Genomic DNA, 25,682 nt, shown 5'->3' on the forward strand with positions numbered 1-25,682 from the left:
TGTGTGTGTGTGTGTTAGCCTGGGGGCGGGGCTGGCACTGGATGGTCATAGTGTTTCCACACATTGGACTGTAATGATGGACTGATCACCTGTGTGTCGTCCGCTGTGATGCATTTGGTCGTTTTTACGTTAAAGTGAAATAAACCTATCGTACCTTAATCCAAATGGTATTGTCCAATATCAATTATCGATTTGTTTCCTTTTAAAACTAATTTATAATGGTATAGCTCAATTTGATTTACAACTTGCCTTAGAGAGATCAATCTGGTTGAATTGTGGGAGTATAAATTATTCCAGATTCCAGTTGACTCGTTCATGCTCCTACACCTGGCTGTGGATCCTGCCTCTGGCTCGTCTGGCGCCCCCAGCGTCCCCCCAACTCCATCTGGATGAAGCTCGTCTGCTGGACTTCAAATATGTAGTTGTAGAGTTAGATAAGTTAATTCTTCTCTATGAGTTCTGGTACATCGCCTGTCCGTCCTGGGGGAGGATCCCTCCTTCATGTGGAGACAACACCCAATGTTTCCTCTTTTTTTCCTGGGATCTGTTTTTCCTTACAGAGGAGGGTCTAAGGGCAGGAATGCCCAGTTTAGTTTAGTCTGTTTAGTATAGTCTGTTTAGTTTAGCTATTAACTATTGTAATTTATGACAGATTTCATGTTCTTATACAATTACTGGTATGAATCCCACTAAGACGACTATTGTTGTAATATTTGGCTTTATAAATAAAAATAGAAAAATAAAATCACTTAAAACTCCAGCAATTCAAATGGAGTAATTTTAATGCCATTGTTCCAAGCACAACACTCAATGTTTAACAGCGTAAAACCTTAAAGCGTGCTCAAAAATTATTTTGCACTTAAAACTCAAAATTCTGTGCAAACAAAACAGTTTTTACTCGAGAGAAATTCTCTCGTCTGGAGTTGAAACAGACCAGTGCACCGCGATAATGTGCCACAAAAGCCATCCAATCACAGACATGGACATGAAGGTTGAGGTCTGTGATTGGATGGCTTTTGTGGCACATTTTAAGTTATTGTTACTTTTGAACGTTTCAAGTCATGTGAGCATCTTTAACTGAGAGGTACCAACTATTTTGTCCACCACTGTAGTTTCAAGTGCAAAATAATTTTTTGAGCAATTTTTACCATCACCTAGTATGAATGAATGAATGATGGACACATTGGAAGAACTTTGAGCATCTGGAAAAGCAGATAAATCCATGATTATTTTCCTTATGAGCTGAGCACATTTTCCTGATTGTTATGAAGATCATTTAATGGTGTACTGGTGTGGGAGAGCTGAAAATCCCGTTAAAAGCCCTTTTTGTTTCAGTGAGTTTGAGCTACATTTAGTTTCCACACCTCTTTCCTTCCTTCCTTCCTTCCTGCACCCCTCCTCTCCCAAGACCAGTTTCTAAGAACAACACTTTCATTTCTGCATCAGTCTAGCCTGACACCGTTGGAGGCGTCTACCGCAGAAGAATCAGGAGAACAGAGAACTGTAACGCACTTAAACCATGAACGGTGAAGGAGACGACACCAGGCTTTCATGTTTGGAGTATTTATTACACAGAGTACAGGTTACAGTATATATGTGGGCAGACAGCACAGTAACAGCACTACAGTGGCAAATGTTTTGCTCCACAACAACATTCAGGTCCGTTTGTCAGAGCAAACATGACACCATAGTTGGTACGAGTGTGTTCTGATCTGTATTTTCAGGATGCTCTCATGAAAATCAGATTCCGTTTTCTGAAGCGGTTTTTCACGTTTTAAAAGATAAAAGCCAGAAAAACAGCCGTTTTAGTTTCAGAAAAACTAAATCGCTTTAGCATAAGGACATCAACACCAAATGAGTTTGCTTATAACTCTTCAAAAACTAAATAAAAGCTGTTTTTTTTCCCACTATGATGTCAATGAACACGAAATACCTGGAAAACCTTCTGTTATCAGACACGGTTGTGTTTTATTCACATCCATGACGAGTTTCGACGGACGTCGAAACTCGTCATGGATGTGAATAAAACACAACCGTGTCTGATAACAGAAGAACCAAAGAGGTCATTCACACTAAAACCTTTATTGAAATACCTGGGAACCAATTTAAAATCAGAAACTCAGTACTTTAATGAAACTGGACACAAACTAGATAAAAAAGTTCAGACTTAGTGAGACGTTCCAACATATGGAGGAAACAAAGATTTAGCCGTAAGTTTAACTGAAAAACCTTAAAAACTGACAGCTTTCCTTTAAACGAGTCAGATAAGCAGCTTATCCATGTTAGCTGACATGACTTAACACATAAGTCAACACACATTTGTCTTGTTTTACTCAACTGTTTCTAATGCAGAGACCGTAACACGTTTGGACACGACTAAACACCTCAAAGGTTCGATTCTCGTCAGCACACAATCCTGTCTAACTGCATGGATACAGAAACGTGGGATCTATCCGCTAACACTGGCCGCCCGCTTCAGGTTCCTTTAAAAAATCCCTAAAGACTGTCAACCACAGGACTAGTGCCCCTCCCACTGCAACCAGCGTCTTCCAGGGATGCAGAAATGGCGGCAAAACCTTCCGTCAGTAGTAATCCCAACAGGAAGCACTGGTTGATGCTCAGCGGGTTCTGGTTCTGATCCTGCATGAAAAGGCGGTGGGCCATAACCAGGGAGGCAGATGATCCACAAATGTCCCGTTGTTATGATTCACAAGTGGAAAGAATGACCCGAACACTAAAAAGTCCTTCCGTTCCAACGCCCCGTGATTTTTACACGCGTTCCCGTTTACTGACCGACAGCCGAGTTCTGCTCCACAGATGGCGGGAAAGTCCAGATGTGGTCCTTCTTCTCGCTTGTATTGTCCCTGAAGATCTGGTCCTGACACCCCCCTCTAACCTATCAGTTGGTTTACATTGTGGTTCATATTTTTAACATGGGGGGGGGGGGACATAACTGAGATCAGAGCTGTGGAGAATCAGCAGTAGATCCGGCCTTGGCCACGCAACAGATGGATCCCAGCGGACAAACAAACCGGACTCCAGCATCAGACGGTCTTGGATACGGTGCCGGTTATCGGTAAGTGGACCCTCAGTTTTACAAAGTTTTACATCTTTTTTCTGAACTTATAATGATGGAAATATGCAGAGATTGTGTGTCAAATGTTTTAAAAGTTTGTACAGATGACAATTTCACATCTAGATTATTATTGTAATGTGGAAACCGTTTTAGTAACTTTACCGCGTGTCTTTGAGGTCTGCAGACCCTAAAGACGTAGTAACGTTGTAAATAATGACTGAGACAGAAAAATAACATTCACAATCTATGACATCCCATTTATCATGACAAATTATTTTAAATTTGGGTAAAAACTGAAAAGTAAGAGAATATAACAAGTATTAGTTTGGAGCAGAAACAGCAGCAGGAAAGAAAGATTCTTGCTGCATTTATCAAAACAAAAGTCCAAAAGTCTCAACAATTTTCCTACTTTTTCTTTATAGTTTATTAGTCGTAGGTTCTCCTGGAGGTTTTTCGGTTTTATGTATTTGTCATACTTGCATTTCAACCATTTTCCTTACAGGGACTGAACACGTTTTAAAAATGAACCGAGGTTTGGCGCGTGGTGGTCGTTTCAAAAGGCCGGGTTTCGACCCGCCATCTTCTATACCAGCTCATTCCCGTATGGGATCACTGGAGCCGACTCAGCTCCTGCCGGGTAAAGGCGGAGCTCGCCACCAAACACCCACGCTTCTTCACCTGAACTTTCCACGGTGAAAACTAGCAACAACTGATGGTTGCGTAACAATTGTGTGAAGGTTCAGTGACGGTTGTGCGTCTCCGTCTGTAGTTTGGTCTTTTGGTCTCATAAACTACAGCTCCCATGATTCTCGGTCTTGGCAGTGATGAGGGCTGTACATTCATGTTGTGAGCAGTTTTACCTAAATACTACATTAGCATGGTACTTATTGCGATGGCATCAGTAACTCAGAATAAACTGAGTAACTAAACCAGATGTAACGTGAAGCCGCGCGGACCGGCACGGTTTTAGTCTATCGGTTTATTGGCTGCAGGACGGCCCGGTCCAGAGCGCTGCTCCGTCAGGACCGTCTGCTAGAACCCGTTTTATATTTAAAGGCAAACGTCCATCAATTAAAATAAAGCAGTTCCAATACCAGCAAACTGATGCTCAACTCCATGACGTGAGAATTTCTGAGTTTAAACATGATTGTTTTGACAGTAATGAAGCTGTGCAACAACGTCTTCTTTGAGAGTGGAATAAAGTTTGAACCCCCCTCTGAGTGTAAACCCTGCTTTTGAACGTTCCTGAAGACGGTAGGAACCAAGGAGTTCAACAGGCTCCAGAGGTCAAAGGTGATCAGCTGAGGATCCAGATAACAGTCGTCTTACAACAGCCGTCAGAGAAACAGTAAAACTATTTCAAACCCTAAAGACGCAAACATCAGAGCTCTGTCGCCACACAAGAGTCTGCTTTGTTTAAAAAACAAAAACACAATCCCAAAGTCAAATGAGAGAAGGAAAGCTCTCCACCCATCTCCACGACATGAAGAACGGAGACGCTCCATTTCCAGATTTATACCGTTCCTCTGTCCTTCAGTCTGGCTCCGCCCACAACAGTCCAGCCTGTTGTCCATGAAAGTCGTAGAGAACATCCCGAGTCTCCCAAAGCTCCGGTCATACCTGCCGAGTGTCCCGACTGCTCATTGGCTGGTCTCTGCAGACAGGCGGGCCTCGAACAGGCTTAAGGCGTGATGGACGAACTCGTACTGCTCCCCTGTTTGGATCATACCGCCCCTGCACAAACAACGAGGCGACAGAACATGTGTGATGCAAACAAAACCACAGCTCAGCGTAACTGCTGGAATTCAACATGAAAGATTTTATCTGCAAGCATTTAAAGACAGACTTTGAATCTCCGTCAGCTCCGTTTGTATTCACGCATATTTGCGTTAAGGCGTCAACCAGCAGAAACCTGACCTCCATGTTTGAGCTTTTCACGTTAAAACATTTGTTTTTGTTTGCTTGGTTGTTTTTTCTACCTCTATGGCGGTTGTTCTGCGCTCGAAACCTCCTGCAGGAGCTTAAAGGTTTGGTCCTGCTTCAGAGTGTAAAACGCAGCAGCTCCGAGGACGAGGAGCGCTAACGAGGATCACTAACAAGGATCACTAACGAGGAGCGCTAACGAGGAACGCTAACCAGAGTAGCATCTGCAAAAAGCAAGTGGTCGTCCTCACACTGAAGGGATCAGATGAGGTTTTTGTGGAAGGTCTGAAGGTGTTTGAGGAGAAGACCGGGTCATGTTCGTTGTGTGTGAACACGTGTGAGTTGCTGCATGGACGTTGCCTAGCAACAGAAGGTAAACAACCCAAAATAACAAGGAAACGTCAAACCTGTCGGCTCGAAGCTGGCAGGTGATGCTCAGGATATCCACCACCCCTTCCACCTGCAGCTGTCGACAGCCGATGGTTGTAGCGATGAAGCATCCCGTTCGGCCAATTCCAGCACTGTAAGCAAAGCATTCTGGGTAATGGAGTACTGTGCAGCAGCGTGTGGCAGTCAAGGAGTGTGTCTGCACCTGCAGTGAACGATGACCGGCCCCACGGCGGCAGCTGCACGTCTGTCCGCCTCCACGTCCGCCATCAGCTGCAGCAGCGGCAGCGCCGAGTCTGGGGTCTTATGGTCCGGCCACGACGTGTACCAGTAATGCTGCAGGACGCGGGTTTGATTCCCACACTGCACACAAACAGAGGGTCAGCCCAACACAACGGCGAACAGCAGCTTCATCTGAACCGAAGCAAAAACAACCTTGAGCGTGAGGCTGCGGGTGGTGTAGTGTTCACACTCCCTGACGGCGTTCACCAACACCTCCACCCTCCCGTAGATGCCCCTCTTCTCTGGCCAGTACAGAACACATTTCTGCAGAGACAGCAGGAGCGTTCAGTGAAAAACCTGCAGTTCAGGGCGGCGTGGGACCAGGAGGGATCAACAGTCACCTCGTTCTTTTCCTTCAGTTTGGTGATCATGACGATGACGGGCGCCTCCTCCTGCCACGCCATCTGCCAGAAGTCGTTCACCGTGTTCACCATGGGGCCCTGCGTGGCAATGAAGGCTTTGCTGTCACCCAAGTAACCCTGGGGGAGGAGCAACAAGATGGAGGAGTTCAGAAGAGGCGGGGCTCCCTGATAGGCGACAGTTTCCTGGCAGAAAAGACGGTCACCGCGACCCAAAGGACACTTTCCCAGAGCTCTGGAACCGCCACTTGCCTTTAACATTTTCAGCTTTTTTCAGAGAGGGGCGGGGCTAGAACATTAAACAACATAAGGACATTTACGAAAAAAATGCATCTTTCTAAACAAGCTGTAGGCCAACACCACCAGGAGCAGAACCACATCCTCCAACAGAGTCTCTGCTCTCCTGACCTCCCAAAGACACAGAAGCTCCTGATCTCACATATGAAAGAATCTGAAGCCGACTCGGCGTAAAAATGTACCCGGATGTAGTTGGCGTTGATGTAGGAGCTCAGGAGGTCGTTGCCGCTCTTGGTCTTCAGAATCACTCTGGAATGAGGATCTACAGGAGGAAAGAAAGCGTGAGGCGGTTTTCTGCTTCCAGCACGTCTGGATGAAACCAAAACTTCCAGAATAATCAGAGGAGACGCCAACAGAAACATGTGCAGCATTTTTACCAAACCCCAGTGATGGATTCATTCATCACCTGAGAAAACGACTTCACTGAAAACTTAAAGCTAACAATATGAATCATTTCAATAAAGCATTAATGAATCTTTTTACACGTTTTCCTTAAGACCGCACATTTTCTGCACAAATCCTTCAGTTTCTCCTCACAGGAAAACATTTTATCACAAGATTTAAAAGGAAATCCTCCTTAAAACAGGTCAGACAGAATTCTTGTCTGACAAAATCCACCTCAGAAAAACAGGAGTGCCCCCCTGAAAATGGCGTTACATAACGGCTGAAGGAGAACGTGCCGCCAGGAGGAACAATGTTCAGGTGGAGAGGAGGTGCAGGGATCACCTTTGACCCCCCCTTCCTGCCTGAGTGGGGCAGATGGGGGCGTGTCTCTGCAGGTACTCACTGGGCAGAATGGTCTTGTATCTGTTCTTGGTCCCATGGTTGGGAACGTCCAGCTCCTTGGGATCGATGAAATTCATTGGAATTTCCTGGAGGGAAACAAAGACGATGGTTATGCGGCAGAGCTGCCCCCCCCCCCCCCAATCCCATCACCACCCCCACCCCACAGAACTTCTGGATCCTTAATGCTGCAGGAAAATGTTTGAACGTGAAAACGGGAGCAAGTTCAGCTCCGTGTCAGAATTCCTGAACCCAGCGTTTTTGGAAAGAAATAGCCAAAATCTAAAAACCTGTGCGTTTTCTAGGACATAGTTTCTGCAGAGCGGCAGGAGTTTAATAGAAATCCACCTTCATGTTGTGGGCGGGACCATTGGCACAGAGCAACCCCGCCCCCCATTCCCTCTACGTTGCTGAGAGTTTGTAGCAGGGAGCTACGTCACAAATAGGATCTTTTTCCTGCTGCATTTTTCTTCTGCCCTGATTCACGACGATTAGAATAAGAAACTCAGAAATGCAGTTTAAGCTCAATTTCTTCATCATGAGAAAAGATGTTAAAAACAGCATTTTTTAGTAGAGCGGCTCTTTACATTTTTCTGCATCTAAAGCAGAAATTTGAAGCAAGAACGGCCGTTTTTGAAGCCGGCATGTTTCCTTTCTCACCGCCATCCAGACGCATTTTTTTGCAGTGCTAAGCATTGTGGGAAACCGCCATAACCGCGGCAAAGAACCAGAGCGTCTAAACGTTCCTGAGTGTAACTCTGCCCACTGGCTCAACTCCAATGTCTCACAGGGAAAAACCTTTTAGGGAAAACATTCATTTTAAATGAAAATATGTGTCCATTTTCTGATTGTCGCAATGTACCAGTATGACCACAAGGGGGCAGTGACACTGATTCTCCCAACATGAAAGGATTTATTGCAGAGAGGAGATAAAAGTGTAAATCACTGAATTCTGAAGGAAATCGGACTTACGGCGAACTCCACGTGAAGCGTGTGCGTGTTGTTCACCGCGTCTTGTAGCTGCTGCCGTGTCAGCGGCCGTCCAGCCGACAGCAGGTACTCCCGTGCCGCCGCCTCTTTGGGGGTCACCACGGCAACGTTGAGGGGCTCCACCGCGCCCAGAGCAGACATGTCCAACACCAGAGACACGTTTGAACCTCGTCTAGATGAAACAAACACAATGGCTGAAGATCCAGAGAAAGACCAGAGTTCATCAAATTCAGACCAGGAGCCCAAAGGTCACAAAGGTCAAGTGAGATGTCGTCTGTGTTCTGGAGTGATTTTGCACCAAAATAACTCTTTTAAAAAAATGAAAATGTCATTTTCTGTTTATGAGCCCAGAGCTCCAAGAAAGCAAGGTGTGCAGAGCTGCGTGCACGTGTGCACGTGCACGTGTGCTTCCTCTCCAGGATGCTGGTTCCCGCTCTGATTGCTGATTGGCTGGAATCCAGCGTGGAAAGCGCTCACGCCGACAGACGCGGCAGAGACACAGACACCGAGGAAAACATCCTGTTCTCACTCCTGAGCCTCAAATCTTCCTTCAGAAACCTGCCCCCCCCCACGGAAAAAAGAACAAAATGGCGTCCGAGTGTTTGGACGAGCGGCGGAAAAGCACGGAGCTGTAGATAAAGCAGGAGGCGGAGAGAAAGATGCTTGCTTTTCTGAGAGGAGCGAACGACGACAAACTGTAGAAGGTTCATGGTTCCAGGAGAAGACAGGAAGAACAGAACCAGGACAAACGGCAGAACAACAGAGACATAACTAGAATAAACAGAACCCAGTCTGAAGTCAAGATGATGTTCAAGTTCTAAGACGAAAAGAACGTCTCAGAAAATGAACTTCACGTCCAGCCAGAGAACCGAATCCTGGAACGTCTGCAGGCCGTTAGACTGAGAAGATTCATCAGAATTCAAGCTGGAAAAACCTAAATTCACCACAAACTGCAGAGTCGAACCGCAGAAGCTGAAGAAATGAAACGTGACGACAAAAGAACACAAAACAATTCAAGCTGAGACCTCAGTGAAAGGACATGACTTTAAACCTTCAGACAGAATGTTCTGATTTATTCTGTTCTCCAAACGCCCGTTGAGGTTCCTGCGTGTTCCCGGGTCCATCCGTGGCGCCGAGGTCACATGACCAGAACTCCACAGGAGCAGAGGATCTTTTTCTGGGTCACAGGAGCGTTTGAACCGACACTTCCGTTAATCAGCTCCTCTGGACTCCTGCGCTCCGACGCTGGTCTTCATGTAATCAGGAACTCGGCTCTTATCGAGTCCATCTGGCCTGCCGGCCCGCGGGTCAGAACCCCACTTCCTGCAGTTCTCAGACGTGCCAGCGATAAGATCGTGTTAGCAGAGACCTTTTGTTCCCTCAGGTGTCATGCAGAAGGTTTATTTTGACATAATCAGAGTTGCATAATCTCTGTTCTTTAACACGCCGCCTCCCATTGTTGGCGAGACGTGAGGAGAGAAGGTCATTAATCGTGAGGCGGCGGCGGCTGCTGCTGCTGAGTCTTCGCCATCAAACGATCTTTGTTGAGTCTTGTTTTTGCGATTAGGCGGATAAGATGATGAGAAACTGATAAACGTGAGAAGTTCTTCCAAATCAGCCGCTTTTCAAACTGCTTAAGGATTTCACAGAGAAAACACGGAGAACCACAAAGAAAAGTTCCAACAAACATCTAAACTACAAAGTAAAACTAAAAAACTGGATGCAGCCTCTTTGACGGCGCCAGAGGTGAACGAGGACGGGTTTTTGCTCCGCCCACCGTGGCAACATTCAGGCTATTGGGGGAGACGTGAGGTTTCAACCTGCTGGCTAGATAGAGAAAGACACCCTGAATTCTGCGGAAACTGAAAACACTAATCTAATGTGTATTCTTCCTGAAGCTTTATTCTGAAAACTTTTGGAAAAAATAAAAATCATTTTATGGGAGTTACGCATCAAAAACTGTGAATTAAAAAAAAGCATGAAAGAATTTAAAACTGCTCCGAAACGAGCAGCAACTGCAGGTCGTTTGATCAGCAACTAACCCCTCCCCCATTTTCAGAAAGGACATCCCATAATATCAGCCATCACACCAGCAGCACGGAAATGTCCTTTTTATGCATTCAGGAGCTTTTACTCTGAAATTGGTCTCATCTCTGCAGTTTCTCCAGAGTCTGGGGGTCAGATGGTTTCAGTTTTGGGGTTTTCGCCTTCAGACGGCGCCGCCTCATGTCTGCGTGGAGGCGGAGCCTCAGACCCTTTCATGTCTGTTCTTTCTGCATGTGAAGGAAGAACGTGGAGCTCGTGGCTCAGCAGCACGTCCTCTCGCCGGCACCTGGCTGCTCGACAATCACAGGTTAGAGGTCCAAACAGACGCTCTTCCTGAAGGTTTCCATCAGAACACGGCCCGCGGGCTCCTCCGGTTCCCACGGCTGGAGGTCCGGCTTCTGCTTCTTTGCACCGTTACAGTGATCCAGAACCAAAACACTCAGAGAGGGAAGATGTTTCTGTCGTGGCTGCAGACAACCCACTTCTGTCAGGTTCTGGTCCAAATTCTGCTGGTTCTGATCATTCAGAGCGGAATCTTCCCTCCAGCAGTTTGAACTGAGAAGCTGCTGCTGGAGGCAGATGATCTTCAGGCCCAACTGTGGTTCTGACAGAAACACCGATTCAGGGTTAAAGGAGAAGTTCTGAAGGAAGAAATGCAGAACCTCGGACCTCATTCCAGTCAACCTTAAAGGTTTCGTCCCAAAAGGGAAATTTCCTGCCTGTTCTTCAAATTCTGCAGAACCCGTCTGGGTTCCAGACAGAACCCGTCTGCGCTCACCTTTCCTGCAGACCTGCAGCAGGTTTCATCCTGAAGGGGGAGGGGCACGGCTTCAGCTCGTTACTGGAAGCCACCTGGGTCAGGTGGGCGTCGTCGCCGTTTATGACAGGGGCGGGGCTAAACACAAGCAAACAACTGTTGAGGTTACAGACAGATGGGAGTCAGAACATCCTGGATTTTCACCTGCACCCTCACCTGGGCAGCGGGGCGAGGCGGCGGCAGGCTGGGACTTGCTGCTGCTGGTAAGTGGGTGTGGCTACAGGTGGCGGAGGATCGATCTGGACCATGCTGCCTGATGTGACGCCCTGCAGAACAAGAGTCACAGTCTCTGCCTTTCCTGGGGAGCAACCTGCTTCAGCAAACCTGCAGACCTTGGTACCCTTGGACCTCCGGACCGGGTCCAGGGGGGCGGGTTTGCTCTGGTGGACCACAGGGGGCGGAGCTTTACGCTGCCTCTCAGAAACTTCTTTTGTTCGATATAGAACCTGAACAAAAGGAGGAAAACAGTTTGTGATTAATCTGATCGAGCAGCATTCTGAAAAAAACACAAACAGGAAGCTTCAAAATAAAAGCTTGTGAAAACTAGAAACAAGGAAATTTCCTAAACTAATGCTTTCTTTTACAGTGCATCATCTTTCTATTACTTGGTACTGAAGGTACCATGTAACAGAGTGGAAATAGGGCTGACTTTCTTTTACAGTCCAGTTTCATTGTACTTGAGGGGTAGTTTCTGTGGTAAATACCATGAAACATATGAGTGCAGACTTAAATTCAAGGTATTTTATTTGTACTTACCTTGTTCTTACATGTGGTAAGTACCACAAAAGACACCTTTGCACAATATGTAAATACCCAGCAAGTATGTTACAAGTACCCAGTATGTACCACATAAGTATGAACTTAATAGTACCACATAAATACACAGCAAGTACCATGTTAGTACAGAGTAGACACAAAAAGTACCATGTAAATACTCAGTAGTTACACAATAAGTACCATGTAAATACCACTTAAGTACACTGTAAGTACTGTCCTGTAAAAGAAAGCGTTGCCAACTAAACATCATCCATTTTTTATTATTTTAAATTGAAACAACAGAGCAGTTTAATGAGTTCATCCGTCTGCGGTTCCTTCAGGCTTTTAAAGTGGAGCTGATGGAAACATTCAGGATTCTGTGCAGCAGCGCCCTCATGTGGACAAAAGGGATAAAGAAACAAAAAGAAAAACTCTTTTTGTCTGTTTACTATGATTTATAAAAACTGCATTTAGAAGATTCAGTAGTTAAACTTCCAGCATCATCGTCCATTTCTGATGAGGTGAATCCATAAACATGAAGGCAGCAGCTTCAGCTGGAGAACAATTAAAACTGAATTTCAATTTTTTTCACAAAGACAAAAACGGTTTTTAATGTCTGATGAGGAAACATCCAAATATAAAAGACAATTATGAGATCAACGTAACAAATAGATTGATAAAAGCTGTTTAATGTTTAATTTTGCTGCAAAACGGTCTCATTGTCTTGTTCTTTAAATCCTGAAGTTTGTTTTAATTCAGGAGAAACTTTTGGGTGAAGATCCAGCCTCTTCATCCTCTTCCTCCTGGATAACATTTCCAGATGTTCAGGAGTTTGTTCATCAGGTCGTCTTCTGTGTTTTTCTTCTAAATCAAATGTAAATGTTTGAACTGATCAAACCCGCTGCTCCTTCTGTCCAACGCTATAAACAAGACTCAGATGTTCTGAGGAAGAATTCAATACAGTCATTTAGTTTTTGCCTCATAAATGATTGCATTACATTCAATTCTTATTTATGTATCTGAAACTACTCGGTCGTTTTTGCTTTGCAGAAGCTTTTACTTCTTTTATTTTGAAAATCAGGTTTTAAACTTCGGGGGGGTCTGTTGCTGCTTTAGGGGCGGAGCTCTGTGCTTGTTTCCCTTCTGCAAACGTCGTTGTGGCTATCCTGCTCTAAATGAAACCGACTGCAGTGAAACGGAGCGCCGATCCGAACCGACGGAGCTGCGACTCACCATCAAGCAGGTGACAACGATGAAGAAGACCGTGAAGAAGAGGACGACGGCGTAGAGACCGTCTCTGCTCCAAACGGGATCCGTCTGCTCGGCCTGCAGGACATTCTTCTGAGGAACCAGAACAAATCAGAACATTTCAGCTAGAACCAGGTTCTTTGGATCTCCGGTTCAGATCAGCAAAGTTCTACTTTTACAACCTGGAACACAAAAAAAACAAGATTTCACTGAAGCTTTCCGACTGAGACGTCTGGAGGAGTGTAGGAAAGCTCTGAGATCTCCTGAAGCAGAGAAGTTTTAAAACCCTGAGACGCATCCGCCTTTACATCCGGTACAAACACCAAGAACCGGACCGGACCGCTTGATGGACCAGAATGAAGCGATAACCTTTTTCTTTGACCCGAGAAACTGCAACAAGGGTCTGATCGTCACTGACACGGAGGAAAAGATCCAATCCCAAAATAAAAGAATCTGCTGCCATGACGAGGATGAGGAGGAGGAGGACGATGAAGCTCTGTGGGATCCAGCTCAGACTTAAGGAACAGGAGAAGAATTCCAGCCCATCAGGAACACAGAAGCTCCACGGAAGAGGAGGAGGAGGAGGAGGAGGAGCCAGAAGAATCTTCTTCATCTGAGACTTTCCCAGGAGTTTGGGACGTTTCTTCCTGCTGCTGCCTCAAGCTCAAGCAAGAGAAGCTGTGACGCCAAAAAAGATGCTGCCGGTCCTCCTGAAGTCCAGACAGAACAGTTCTGATCCACATCAACGTTTGATGAAGAAGAGAACAAAAATGATCTGAAACCAGATTAACCAGAAACAAACCGGAACAGAAACCCGTTCAGGATTAAAACCAAATTTCCATCCAGAAAGAAAATAAATCAAATAATCAAATAAAGTTTGTGAAACAAACTAAAACGGAAAAAAGGATTTTCCTTTAAATAAAGTTAGAAGAAACAAACAGAGCACAGACACACAATGTTTGTGTAAATGTGTGCGTTTGTGTTGTGCAGGCTCCTAATTCAATCAGCAGCAGCGACTGGTCGAGTTCACGTCGCTGATGTTATTATGAAGCATCATCTGCCCCCCCATTACAGTGGAGATGGAACAGCCAGACCTGTGACAGGTGCCCCCCCCCCACGCTCCTGTCTGTCCTTAAGCTGAAGGAAAACCGAGTTTCAACCAAAGTCTGGCAGTTCAGGCAAAAAAAGGGATTTAAATCCTGCAAGTTCTGACGTTTCATCCCATTTGGTTCCGTTTGGTTCCGTTCTGCTCAAACCCGCAGTAATCCGGCGTCTCTGCAGATCACCGGATCACATCTGAACTCCAGCAAATGAAGACTCGTTTCACAGACAGAAGAGGACGAAGCAGGAAGATCTTACCAGCAGACGTTCTCGCACAGCTGGTCCTCCTCGTCCACCAAGCTGCTTTCTCTCTGAATCAACTGTAACCGGGGGGAGGGGGGTGCCTGTCAGTCACAGCTCAGGGACTTCTCGCTCCATTTCCTGATCTGGTTGTTCTGTGATCTCTGATTGGCTTACAGCTTGGAGGAACTCAACCTGCCACCTGATTGGCTGTGTAGCAGGTAATACCCTTATCCCACTGCTTCCTGTCAGGATCAGCAGCTATTTCTGTCCAGCGCACGCACACGTGCATGCTCTCATGTACGCTCACGCAGGAGCAGTAATTAGCCTGAGAGTCAGAGGGAGGGGCTTCCTGTGGCTCAATATCTGTCACATAAATAAAGGTAAGTGGAGGGGGGGGTCCGTGCTCAGCTCTTCTTAGTTCGTTTATTAGATGAATGGATTTATGTATAAACGAACATTTTTATTATTCCATTTGGTTTCCACTCCAGGTAAACTTTAAATTAACAGAGGAAACGTCTCCATGAGGAAATATTTTCAGAGTAAAAAAACACCAACAGGATTCAGGTCAAATATTTGAAACATAAATTCATCTCATGTGATCTCAAACCTGCCTGATGCCCAGGATTCAGGTTCAGGATTTCAACAGCAACACGTCTAAGTCTAAAGGACGAAGTGTGAGCGAAGAAAGACGAGTCTCTTTTGCTGCAAACTCTTTGAAAGTCTCCCACTGCAGTGCAGCATGGCGGTGGTAGTGTGATGGTGTGGGGCTAAAGTGTCTAATCAGCTAATGAGCTCGAGCTAAAAGCCAGTGATGAAAGTCTTCCAGGAATTCCCCGAAATCCAGGTTTTTGAGCAAACCAATCGTACCTTCCGGGAAATAAAGACCTGATCTCTACAGACAAATCGCTTTCCGGATGAAAAAAGTTGTCTGAAATCGGCGGATTTTAGCTTTGTTTTTGATATTTCTCCATCTCTGTCGTCGTCTTCCCAACCTAATTGACCGATGACAGGACGTTTGAGTTGCTTTCGGATGCGTCGACGGCTCTGATTGGCTCCGTCTGCACCACGTGGTCAGCGTGACGGATTCCCTAGAGACCAAAAATGGCGGACCCACGCTAAACTTTCACAAACAAATCTGAAGAGTTTGCGGTCAAATTTGTGTTAAAATAATGGCGGGCATCGTCATTATTGAGCGTGGTCACGACCTCAGTTGTGAGAAGACGATAAAAAACAAATTTAAGTGTTTCTTGGCTGGAGGAAAAAGACAAATATGGCGTTTTCTTTTCATGGTACAGATTCACAAGACAAATGTTGGAGGTGTGTACAATTTGTGTTGTTCAGAATTTCCCTCTCAGCCGTTCTAATGCAATTAGTTACGGTGGAATTTATGCAGAGATTAAAACATGCTAACTGTCTTATACATTGTTTGAAATTGCCATTTATGTCAAGTCTGTGAATGGTTTGTATGTACCGTTTGTAGTAGTTTGTTTAATATGGTCTGGGATCTTTATTTCTTTGATCAGTGCCCCATTGACCAGGAGAACCCCCCCCCCCCCCTTGTAGATTTTCTTGGTCTGACTGCAGAATAACCAACCACATTAATCAAAACTCACTGCAGTTGGACTCAAAGATGCAGATGAAAATGAAATATACTAGTAGTGCATATTATCCGACATATTTTTATGATGTTAATATATTTTAGCAATTGTATGTTTTGTAGCTTTAAGGAAAAGCTTAGATTGTAGGATTGTGTTACTTTTAGCAATTATCCAAATTCTTTTTTAGGACCAGCAAGTCCTTAATGGCAGTCAAACTAGGGGTTTGAGTGACAAATCATGATGCTCCAATTAGTCTTAGTTTCTTGATTAAGAAGTGAATAACTAGCTGCCAGAATGTACCAGAATTCATCCAAGACCATGTATTTTTCAAATGTTTCACTCCGCGCCGCCATATCGCTCAAAGAAAAGTTCAGGGATTTTTTCCTTGCCTGGCTTTCATCACTGAAAAGCAGAAATTAAGTCAACTCAGTCGCCATTTTTTCTCGCTATAAAGACGCCGCCATGTTGGAACCAGACGTCGTCAGTAGGTAGCGATTGGCCCGAGTCGGTCTGAGTCATCATTTCCATGGCAACCCCTCTCAACAATCAGGAGTGAGCTTGTTGAAAGGCCGCACTTTAAACACTTAAAAGGATGGCTGCACAAACTCTGTCAAACGTTTTGGACATGTAAGCAAGCAGGCTCCGCCTACTTTCATTCAGGCATCTCAATGGTCAGTTTATGACATGAAGTACAGAAATAATTAAAGCCGCAAGTGGCGTTGTATGGCCCACAGGCGCTACCCGCCATACATGCCCACCACTACACACCCCCGCCGCACTCATGGCCCACCTCTATGCAACACCACCGCCCACCTTTATATTAAGCAACACAGGTTTTTTACTAACCACGAACACATTCCTTATATGTCCATATCCAGTATTTTTCAATATGTTCAGTTGTAGCCTTGGATGCATCCATTCAAGTTTCACAGCATTCCATTAAAAAACAAGTTATAACAGTGCACCACATTTGCTAGCTCGCCACGCCCACACCATTGACAATTTACAACTTTTAATTCCAACATTTTGTCCAAATTAGCTTGCCATTGATGCCCGAGAAATTTCGAGACGACTGATAAAAATCCCAATGACAAGTTTACGTTTGTATCCAGTAGTAAAGGTGTTTTTTATAAAAAAAAATAAAGATAGCGGCCTTTTCCCAACATCAAAGGTCGACGAAACTCCATAGGTGATTGAAGACTTACGCTAGCGACATGTGCGTTAGATTTCTTGAAAATTGCTGAGAAAAAAAACGGGAAAATTGCGAAATCGCAGATTTTGGCACAAAATGGCCGCCAAACTGTGGGTCGTGTCGACATCCAGTAATGATTTCAAAACTTTGTTTGGTTATCCCCGACAAGGTTATATCGGTTTCGTTAGCCAAATCAAAACAAAACAAATGAATTTTTTTGTTTTGTTTGCTGAGTCAGCACTTTTTTTTGCGACCGTTGTTTGCTTGCCACGCTCACATTCCTTTATCAATCTTGTTGTATGTTACATTGTTTTGTTCAGCGTTGCCAGGGAATCGCATATTTCATTTTCACGACATTTGCGAGCTAGCTAAAATTGCAACAGTTGGGAATTCGCCACGCGCACGCCGTTCAAAATCTACAACTTCTAATTCCAAAATTGTGTCCACAGTAGCTTGCCATTGGTGCCCGAGAAGTTTCAAGATAATTGATAAAAATCCCTAGGACGAGTTTTCGTTTGTATCTGTTACTTTTGTTTTTTATAGATAGCCGCCTCGTCCCAAGGTCAAAGGTTGACGAAACTTCTTTGGTGGTTGTAGACTCAAGCTTGCGGCATGTTTGTGCGATTTTGTGAAAATCGCAAAAACAAAAGTGTTGTTTTCCCATATCGTCAAAAAACAGGAAAATCGCCTTTTCTCAGAGTTCGCCACAAAATGGCCGCCAAGCCGTAGGTCATGTGGCTATCCCATAATGATTACAAAACTTCTTTGGGATATCCCTGACACGCGTGCTTTGGTTTTGTAACTGTATTTTCAAATATTTTTATTTTTTGGCCCCAAAAGCGATTTTCGGCCCATTCATTTTTTTTTATGAGATCGCTCGCCGTGATGTCATTGTCTTTTTTTTTGGGGGGGGGGGGGGGGTGGGTGACGTTCTCTTTGCCAAAAATCCATTTTTAATTTATCCAAGGTGTGTGCCAATTTTGGTGAGTTTTTCCGGTATGTGGCGGGAGTCAAATTTCTGATCAACAGATCCGTTAGAAATGAGAAGTAGCGAAAAATAATGAAACGAAGCAGAAACAATATAGAAGTTTTTGCGTTCAGGTTTCCTATGTATTTCAATGCGGCCTGTCGGTTCTTCTAACCAATAGAATGACGGAGTAACAGCTGTTTATTTCTCTATAGACGTCTATGGGAACTCCAGGGGGGCGGGGTCACTCAGTCCAGTTCTCATCTACAGTCAGTGATTGAATCTAGTGATCGTTTGGTGAAAACTAAAGGTTTTCTGAATTAATCTGTTTGACGGACGTGGGCCGTCACCTCCGCTTTTGCTTCATGGCGAGGAGGAAACGAGCACGCACGTGCAGCGGTCAGTTCGGTGACGTCACACCCCAACGCCACGGCTGAATGAGCGCCCCACAGGAGCTCAGATCGCTCACGCTCGTGTGGTTTCCTCTGAGGAGTCTCGGGCGTTCACGGATCAGACGCTTTGAGCTTCGATGGATTTAAGACGAAATAATCTGAGGTGAAAAAACAAGAGAAGGTTCCAGATCGTCTCAGATGATTTCCAGCTTTGAAGCAGCTAATCTGGAGAATAATCCCCATTTTGAAAACGGAGCAGTCGGTTCTCACTTCTGCTTCCATGACTTAGAAATAACTCAGCAGATTAATTTCTGTGCTGTGTTGTTAATGAAGCTTTTATCTTTGACATTTTGGATTTGGACGGTTTTCATGATTTATCACCATTTAAAAAAATATATATATATATATATATTTTTTTTTAGAAATGTTTTTTGGACTGAAAATATATCTCGACTGTAAAACTGTCCAGTTTCTCCCCAGGTTCGACTTTTCAAACAAACACACAGGTTCGATTCTCGGCCAGTGTTTACCACACTCAACACTCTGGTGTGATGGTTCCTCACAGCTGGACACCAGAACTGGGCCAGAACTGGTTTATAGAGAAGGTTCTTCAACTCAAAACCTCAGAACTTCCTTTAAAAACAGAAGATCGGATCGTTTCAACGTTTTCATCTGCGAGGCGCCGCCTGCAGGAATTCTCCGGACATGACCATGACCTAAAAACACCCCTAGACTCAGACCGCTGTTGCCATGACGACAGCAGAGTTTCCGTGCACCCACCAGCTCACACGATGGGAGGCTGACAAGAGAGGAAAGGTCACGCCGACACAGCCGTGACTTGGAGGCACAAATGTGATGTCATGAAAAGAAGGGGGGGGGGGGGGGTTGAGGACCATCTGGGGGATACACAATAGCTCCGCCCCTTTACACATCACTGCATCAGCATCCTTTCTGGTGTAATACTGGAATGGCTCTACAACTAAACAAATGAACGTCTGAACGGAGCTTTCTACAGGTTACAGACAGAAATGAGCCGTTTTAGCCCAGTTTTTGCAGAAATAAATATCAAACCAAAACCCAAACTAGTGAAGTAGATTCAGATCCAAAATACGTCCTAGAAGACATGAGGAGAGATAAGAAAATGGATCAAAGGAATCTTCAGAGGCTCAGTTTGAACCAGTGAAGAACAATCACGTATGCCGATGACGAGGGTTTGTTTTTCTCCTAAACGGTTCGCTCAGAGCTGCGTCAGGTATGTGGATTAACGGAGAACAAAGAATGGGAAGGGAACCAGAAAGATCATTGAAACTCCCCAGGTTCTTTGTGATCTGAGTGTTTGACGGGTTTTTCTTTGGACTTTTGCTGATTTTTCACACGTTCTCATTTATCCTCTTCATAAATCAGGAAACAGATGGTTCTTCCATTTCAATGACGTCTCTGCAGAAGAAGCAGCGTGACCTGGGAGAACCCGCAGACCGAAAAGAAGCAGAACAGACCGCCAGCCCATAAACCGTCTGCATTCTGTTTCCTCTGAGGATTTCTCCAGATTGCTTCCACTCCCACAATGCATCTGTGGTGGCAGTTCCTCACTATTTTGGCAGAGGACGGCGAGTGTTTGAGCAGATGAAGCATGAAGTTTAACATTTGGAAGCAGATCTGCTGTCAAATAACCGTCTGTAATCCTCCTGCCCCCCTGTTCTCCTCACTTTGATACCGACTGAAGAACAAATCCATCTTTCTGAATTCACTCCTGCTTTCCAACGGCTGATTCTGGAGCAGAGGATGATCGTGTGAGATCCTCAAATCCGTTTGTGCAGAACCGTGGAGACGCAGCAGCACAGCCGCCTCCCAGCGTCCCCCTGAAGGTCACTGCTGTTTATCTAAGAGTTACACAACCACCCATTGTGCAGCTAAGTGGGTCTCTGACTCGCACATTCATGATTAACGTTTCCGTGGTAACAGAGTGCAGCATCCCACATTCGCTGCTGGAGATGGATCGGTCTGCTTCGTCAAACATCCACTGGCTGTCTGGTTTTTTTTGTGACCCCAGACCTCCGGTTTTCTAACAGCTGGGGGGGGCAGTAACTGTCATCTTTGAGAGGATTCCAACAACAGCGTCCAGATATTTCTGTCCTGCAGCAGAAATCAGCCTGAAGTTAAACCACAAATGAGCTCAACGTGTTGACAGGATGACATGTTGGGTTATAAATGATATATTTTTTTAAACGTCTGAAAATGAAGAAGAATTCCTGCAAACCGTGTCAGACGGTCGAGAACGCAGGATTCAAACTCTGAAACAGAAAGTTCTTCATTCATTCATCTTCTTCCCTTTCGGGGTCACAGGGCTGCTGGAGCCTATCCCGGCCTCCTACCGAAACCTGGATCCATCTAGCCCTCAGGGATCCCGTCCTGAACATTCAGGGAGGGTGGGATCTTTCTGGCCATAAGTGGCGTCTGTAAAGTTAGGACAGCCAGCAGAGGGCGCTAAAAAACAGACTTTCTAAAGGCTGGTAAGCTAATGCGGAGCAGCCACCTGGTGCTACGACGACTATGGTCTGCTGGTTCCAAGTTCCACAGTAAAAAGATCTCCTGTTTACCCACAGCTCGGCTCCAGAACCAGAAGGTTCTTCCTCCACCTCAGAAAACAGAATCTAAGAACGTCTAGTCCTGAAACTGCATCGTGTTATTCATGCAGTTAATGAAACTGCTCCTAACGCAGGCGAGTAGTCCCCGTTTTTACTTCCTGATTGACAAAAGAGCGGTTCCAGGCTCTGTCCATCAACATTTCACTTCTGCATGTGAGGGAACAGGACACGCCCCCTCCCACCGCGACACGCCGACCTGCCGACAACAAGAATCCAACCACCAGCTGTGACTCCTGGCGGCTCCACTGATGGAAAATGGCGTCGCTGTGTTTGTGCCCACTCACCATGGTGACCAGCTGTCGGGCAGACGCGGTGGCCGGCTCCGGCGTGTCCAGGCGGTGCAGCCGCGCCAGCAGGTGTCCGCTCCACCGGCTGTCGGGTTCCTGACGGAAGTGAGTCTCGGAGAGGCCGGCCAGCGTCGCTTTGGCCAACCTGGAGGAATGCCGCCGGTGATGGCGGTGGAGCCCTGCCAGGGCCTCCGCATTTTGGTGGGGGTACAGAGAGATGCGCTGGGGATGCTGGGTAGGAAGCAGATCACCTGTGGAACATCCTGAGGAACAGAAGGAGCAGCTAGTTCAGTTTCTGAAGAAGATTTGAACACGTTTCCGGAGTTTCTCAACGATGACTCCGATCTAAACAGTTTCTCAGTTTACTGACTACCAGAGAAAAAGTAAATATTTGCTCAAGTCTGCTAAGAACTACAATTCCCAGAGCCCCCCCCTTCACATTTAGTATCATTAAAAAGCCCTGTAGGTCCCAAAAGGAGGTCATTCAGTAGTCTGTAATGGTTTGGAGATATTCCGGTTTAGAAATGAGGACACTTTTACATTCCTGGTCATCAGGAGGTTCATGCAGTTTGTCAGCAACATTCTGACAACGTCTAGATCTCCAGCCTCACTGCCTCATCTGCTGCTGATTACCTGGATCAGGTGTGTTTAGCCAATAAGGAGCTTCAATGGAAGGATGGTGGGAAAACATGAAGGACAGCGGCCCTCCAGGCCTGAATTTGGACACCGCTGCTCTAGAGACGTATCCTGTTCAGATACGACCTCCAGGTTTTCTTCAGGTGTTCTAGCTCCCTACGGACCAGCTGTGGTTCTACTGTGGGGAATGTAGTTCTTTTAGAAAGCCAGATCCATTCTACAGTCAACTCAGAGCGGACCTTGAAGAAACAAAGACAGAAGGCGTTGACGCCTCCTCAGGAGTCCTGGAGGCAGAGATCAGAGCATCTCAGCTTCCATCAGGCTCAGAGGGAAACCTGGAAACAGACAGAACCCACCCAACCGGGTCCGGCAGAACCGGTTTAGCCGTCAGATTCTCTTTCATCCATGTGACATCTGGAAGTTGACTCATGGTGTCTGGGCTGCTTTTTTTAATCGTCTTTTTTGAAGCGTTTCAACGTCTAGACTCTGCAGACGGACGTCGTTCTCTCATCCTGACAGACGACGGCGGTTGATCCACACCTGAAACCTTTTCCTCTTCTCCGTTTCCAGAGTGAAGCCATGATCAGTAAAACAGCAGCTGCTTAAGTAAGTGAACCCCGTGAACAAACATCAAGTCCGTCTCCAGTTCATCGGATCAGAGGTCACCAACCGTGTTCAGATTTCCCGTAGTAACCTTTCCACTCTGGTTTAGATTCACACCCGTCAAGTTGGAAGCAAAAAAATCTGACGTCAAATTCAGCCTCGTCCAAATTTTAAGGTGCGACGCATAAATACAAAAATCCGTCACTAAAACTGGTATTTTCTAAATATAATCATAAGCATGAATCCACCGGTTGAATAACTTTATTAGCAGCATCCTGGTAACATTAGACAAGTGGATGCTGAATATTCTGCATGATTATTATGGTCTGTGGAAGTAGAGACTCCTGCTTTTTGTCTGTTAAATGCAGCATTGTTTTTTTTTTTATTGAAGGCTCTTCTTCTCGGTCAAAACAAAGTTTTCAAATAAGTTTATTTTTTGTCAGTTGTGCTAGCTTGAGGGTTTCAGCTTAGCGGCCGGACAGCCGCTTTAAGAAAGTCGTTCATGGGTTTTTAAACACGTGGCGAGCGACTCAAGAAGGAGCTGGATGTGGTGGAGAGAATCCAGTAGTTTTTCAAAATAAATCAGATTAGAAAGAAAACTTACACAAATGTAGGGGGGTGTTTTCTTTTGTCTGCAGCCCGGTACCAACTGTCCCACGGACCGGTACCGCTCTGCTAGCTGAGGACCACTGCATTAGACGAGCAATCCAGTTTTTGTTTGGATGAAAAACATCGTGAGTGGAGTTTGTGTAGATTTCTGTTTTGTTGCACTCGGGTCTATACGCCATCACACCACCGGGGGCACTGTGGAGTCTGGGCACGGAGGCGGCGGTGCGTTTGTGACGGGAGGTCACATGGTTTTTACAACTTTATTCTTTTTTTCAGCGTTTCCTACAAATCCGCTGTTTTTGTCTCGATGGTCTTTATCTCTTCGGTCGTCTCGGTCATCAATAATCCAAACACAGGAACCGATTTCTGATCCTCAACTCCACCCTTCAGCTTCCTGAATCTAACGCTGGACGGCGTCTCTGAACCACAAACTCTGGGATCAATCAGGAGCAGCGGCAAGGGGGGGAAACTGAAACCCCTCCCTCTGGCTTCTTCTGTCCATAGCAACAGCATCCCTGTTGCTATGGAAGGTGCTTAGATGTTCTGTGATTGGTTGAGGTCAACCTCACCCCCAGTTGTCAGCTAATCAAAGTCAAAATAGATGACAGAGGGTTAGGGGGGGGTCGGCCCAGCTCCGGAGGAGCATCAACATCTCACAGATGAAGCTGAGGATTTCACTAAATCCATCTGATGACACAAGGAAAAAGCAGTTCTGAAGGGAGAAAAGCGTAAAGAAGCTGCACCAGAACCCGATGGAGAGGAGAAACCAAACAAACCAGGTCCGGACGTTCTGAAGATTCCGGTTCGGACGAGGAAACCAAAGACGCTCATGGATCTGTGTTCAGTGGAGGCATCAGAAAAAGGGAGGAGCCTGGGGCTTGTGGCCCCGCCCAGCGTATTTTACACGACACAAATATGATCTTTTTCAAACTGCAATTTTTTAGCTGCTCCTGATTCACAACGATTCAAATTAAAAAAACAATATTCAGAAATGCAAATGTAGCTTAATTTTCTTTATGAATGTCCTCCATCATCAGAAAAATATCACAAAAACAGAAGTTTTGTCAAAGTGAGTCTTCAAAACGTTCAGTGGGAGGGGCTTAATGTCCAGGTGGGCAGAGACAGGTGAAGTTTTTGAACATCTGCAGCCTCAGAGTGAAATTAAACGACCTTTCAGCAAATTCGTATCCTCAACCAGAAATATGATGTAAACAAACGGAGGGGGGGGGGGGGGTTCAGAGCTGAGCCGAACCGCTATTGGGTCCTGATGACCTACATTCAGCTGTGGGGCTGGAGGTTCTGAAGATCCGCTCCGTTTGAGCTCAGAACCTGCAGGAGCATCAGTGAGGATGAGGATGCTGGGCTCAAAGAAAAGCGTCCCGTTCCTGCAGAACCTTCCAGACCGGAGCCTCCCTGCAGGTTCTGTGCAGCACCGACAACAGCCCAAAGCGTCCGTTCAGCAGAACCACAGTTCCGTAAGGCGGGTAAGCAGGACCCGGTTCGGAGGCTTCGTCTTACCTGGCCTCAGCAGCTGCGTCCACAGGAGCCACAGCGGCAGGAACATGGTGGAGTCCACGCGGAGGTCCGCCTGCAGGAACGGCCGCGTGCCGGCTCCGCGCGCGCGCCTACATGGGCTGAAGGAGGGGAGGGAGGTGGAGGAGGTCCAGCAGAGGAACAGCTGCGGCCGCTCAACGATCAGCTGAAGGACGGTGAGTCTTCTGGGGAAGGGGCGTGGTTTGATGGGAGGAGGCGTAGCTTCAACTGAGAAACAACACGAGATCAATTCTTTCAATTCAGAAAAAATGAGCATATTTATGTCATAACTGCTGCTCCACATTATGCATAGTCTCTTCCATCTGTTAAATGAGGCTGCAGCGCCACCTATGGTCTGTTCACGTTGATGCCGTTTGGAGGAAAACTGGAAAAAATAAATTAAATTAAGATAAAATAAAAACAGATAGGAGAATATTAGATCAAAAATAAAATACTCTGTTCTTTAAGGGGCGAAAATACCCCCTCCCCCATTTTGAGTCAATATTATTGTTATTATTGACAAAGATTAAGAAATCATCAATAACAAAAATAACAAAAGCAACATTTGAAATGAAATGAAAACAATAAAAGGAATAGAAATATGTATTTTGGATCCTTTTATTTGTGACGGCCGTCCACTCTGGGGTTCTCCCACCCATCCAACGTCTTCTGCCCCCCACCCCCCGCCCCCATAATGTTCTAGCCCCGCCCCTGTCTGTCTTTAATTCATATTTTTAGGCCCACGTTTTTTCAAGGAGAATTTTCACACCTTTTGTTTTAAATATACTTCAAAATATTCACACAACTGTTCCAAAACTTAAAACAAAATATGTTTCATTTTCCTAACAATCCCATAAAAAAAATATGACTTAATAATATAATGTTCAAATACATCTTTTCTAAGTTTAGTGT

At 45.6% G+C, this 25,682-nt stretch overlaps 1 protein-coding gene across 1 annotated transcript; it reads right to left on the reverse strand.

Moving 5' to 3' along the window:
- Nucleotides 1-1,547: 1,547 nt before the first annotated feature.
- Nucleotides 1,548-25,022, reverse strand: ptprr (protein tyrosine phosphatase, receptor type R). Its single transcript, XM_023952225.1, has 14 exons — nt 24,756-25,022; nt 21,387-21,652; nt 12,950-13,057; nt 11,293-11,406; nt 11,117-11,226; nt 10,922-11,038; nt 8,080-8,269; nt 7,112-7,196; nt 6,507-6,586; nt 6,010-6,147; nt 5,822-5,932; nt 5,592-5,749; nt 5,407-5,520; nt 1,548-4,810 (listed from the first exon to the last, which is right to left on the reverse strand). The coding sequence occupies exons 1-14, from the start codon at nt 24,799-24,801 to the stop codon at nt 4,717-4,719; spliced, it is 1,731 nt and encodes a 576-aa protein (XP_023807993.1). The 5' UTR covers nt 24,802-25,022; the 3' UTR covers nt 1,548-4,716.
- Nucleotides 25,023-25,682: the final 660 nt, after the last annotated feature.

This window comes from Oryzias latipes, chromosome 23 (assembly GCF_002234675.1).
Source record: "Oryzias latipes chromosome 23, ASM223467v1".
Classification (NCBI taxonomy): Eukaryota; Metazoa; Chordata; class Actinopteri; order Beloniformes; family Adrianichthyidae; genus Oryzias; species Oryzias latipes.

Bases quoted from the DNA above. Each gene is read 5' to 3' on its own strand.
- ptprr (XM_023952225.1), bottom strand. From the start codon at position 24,801: ATGTTCCTGCCGCTGTGGCTCCTGTGGACGCAGCTGCTGAGGCCAG. The intron at 11,407-12,949 runs GTGAGTCGCAGC...CCTTTTGTTCAG, and splicing joins TCGTTGTCACCTGCTTGATG to GTTCTATATCGAACAAAAGA. The intron at 4,811-5,406 runs GTTTGACGTTTC...TTGTTTGTGCAG, and splicing joins TGCCAGCTTCGAGCCGACAG to GGGCGGTATGATCCAAACAG.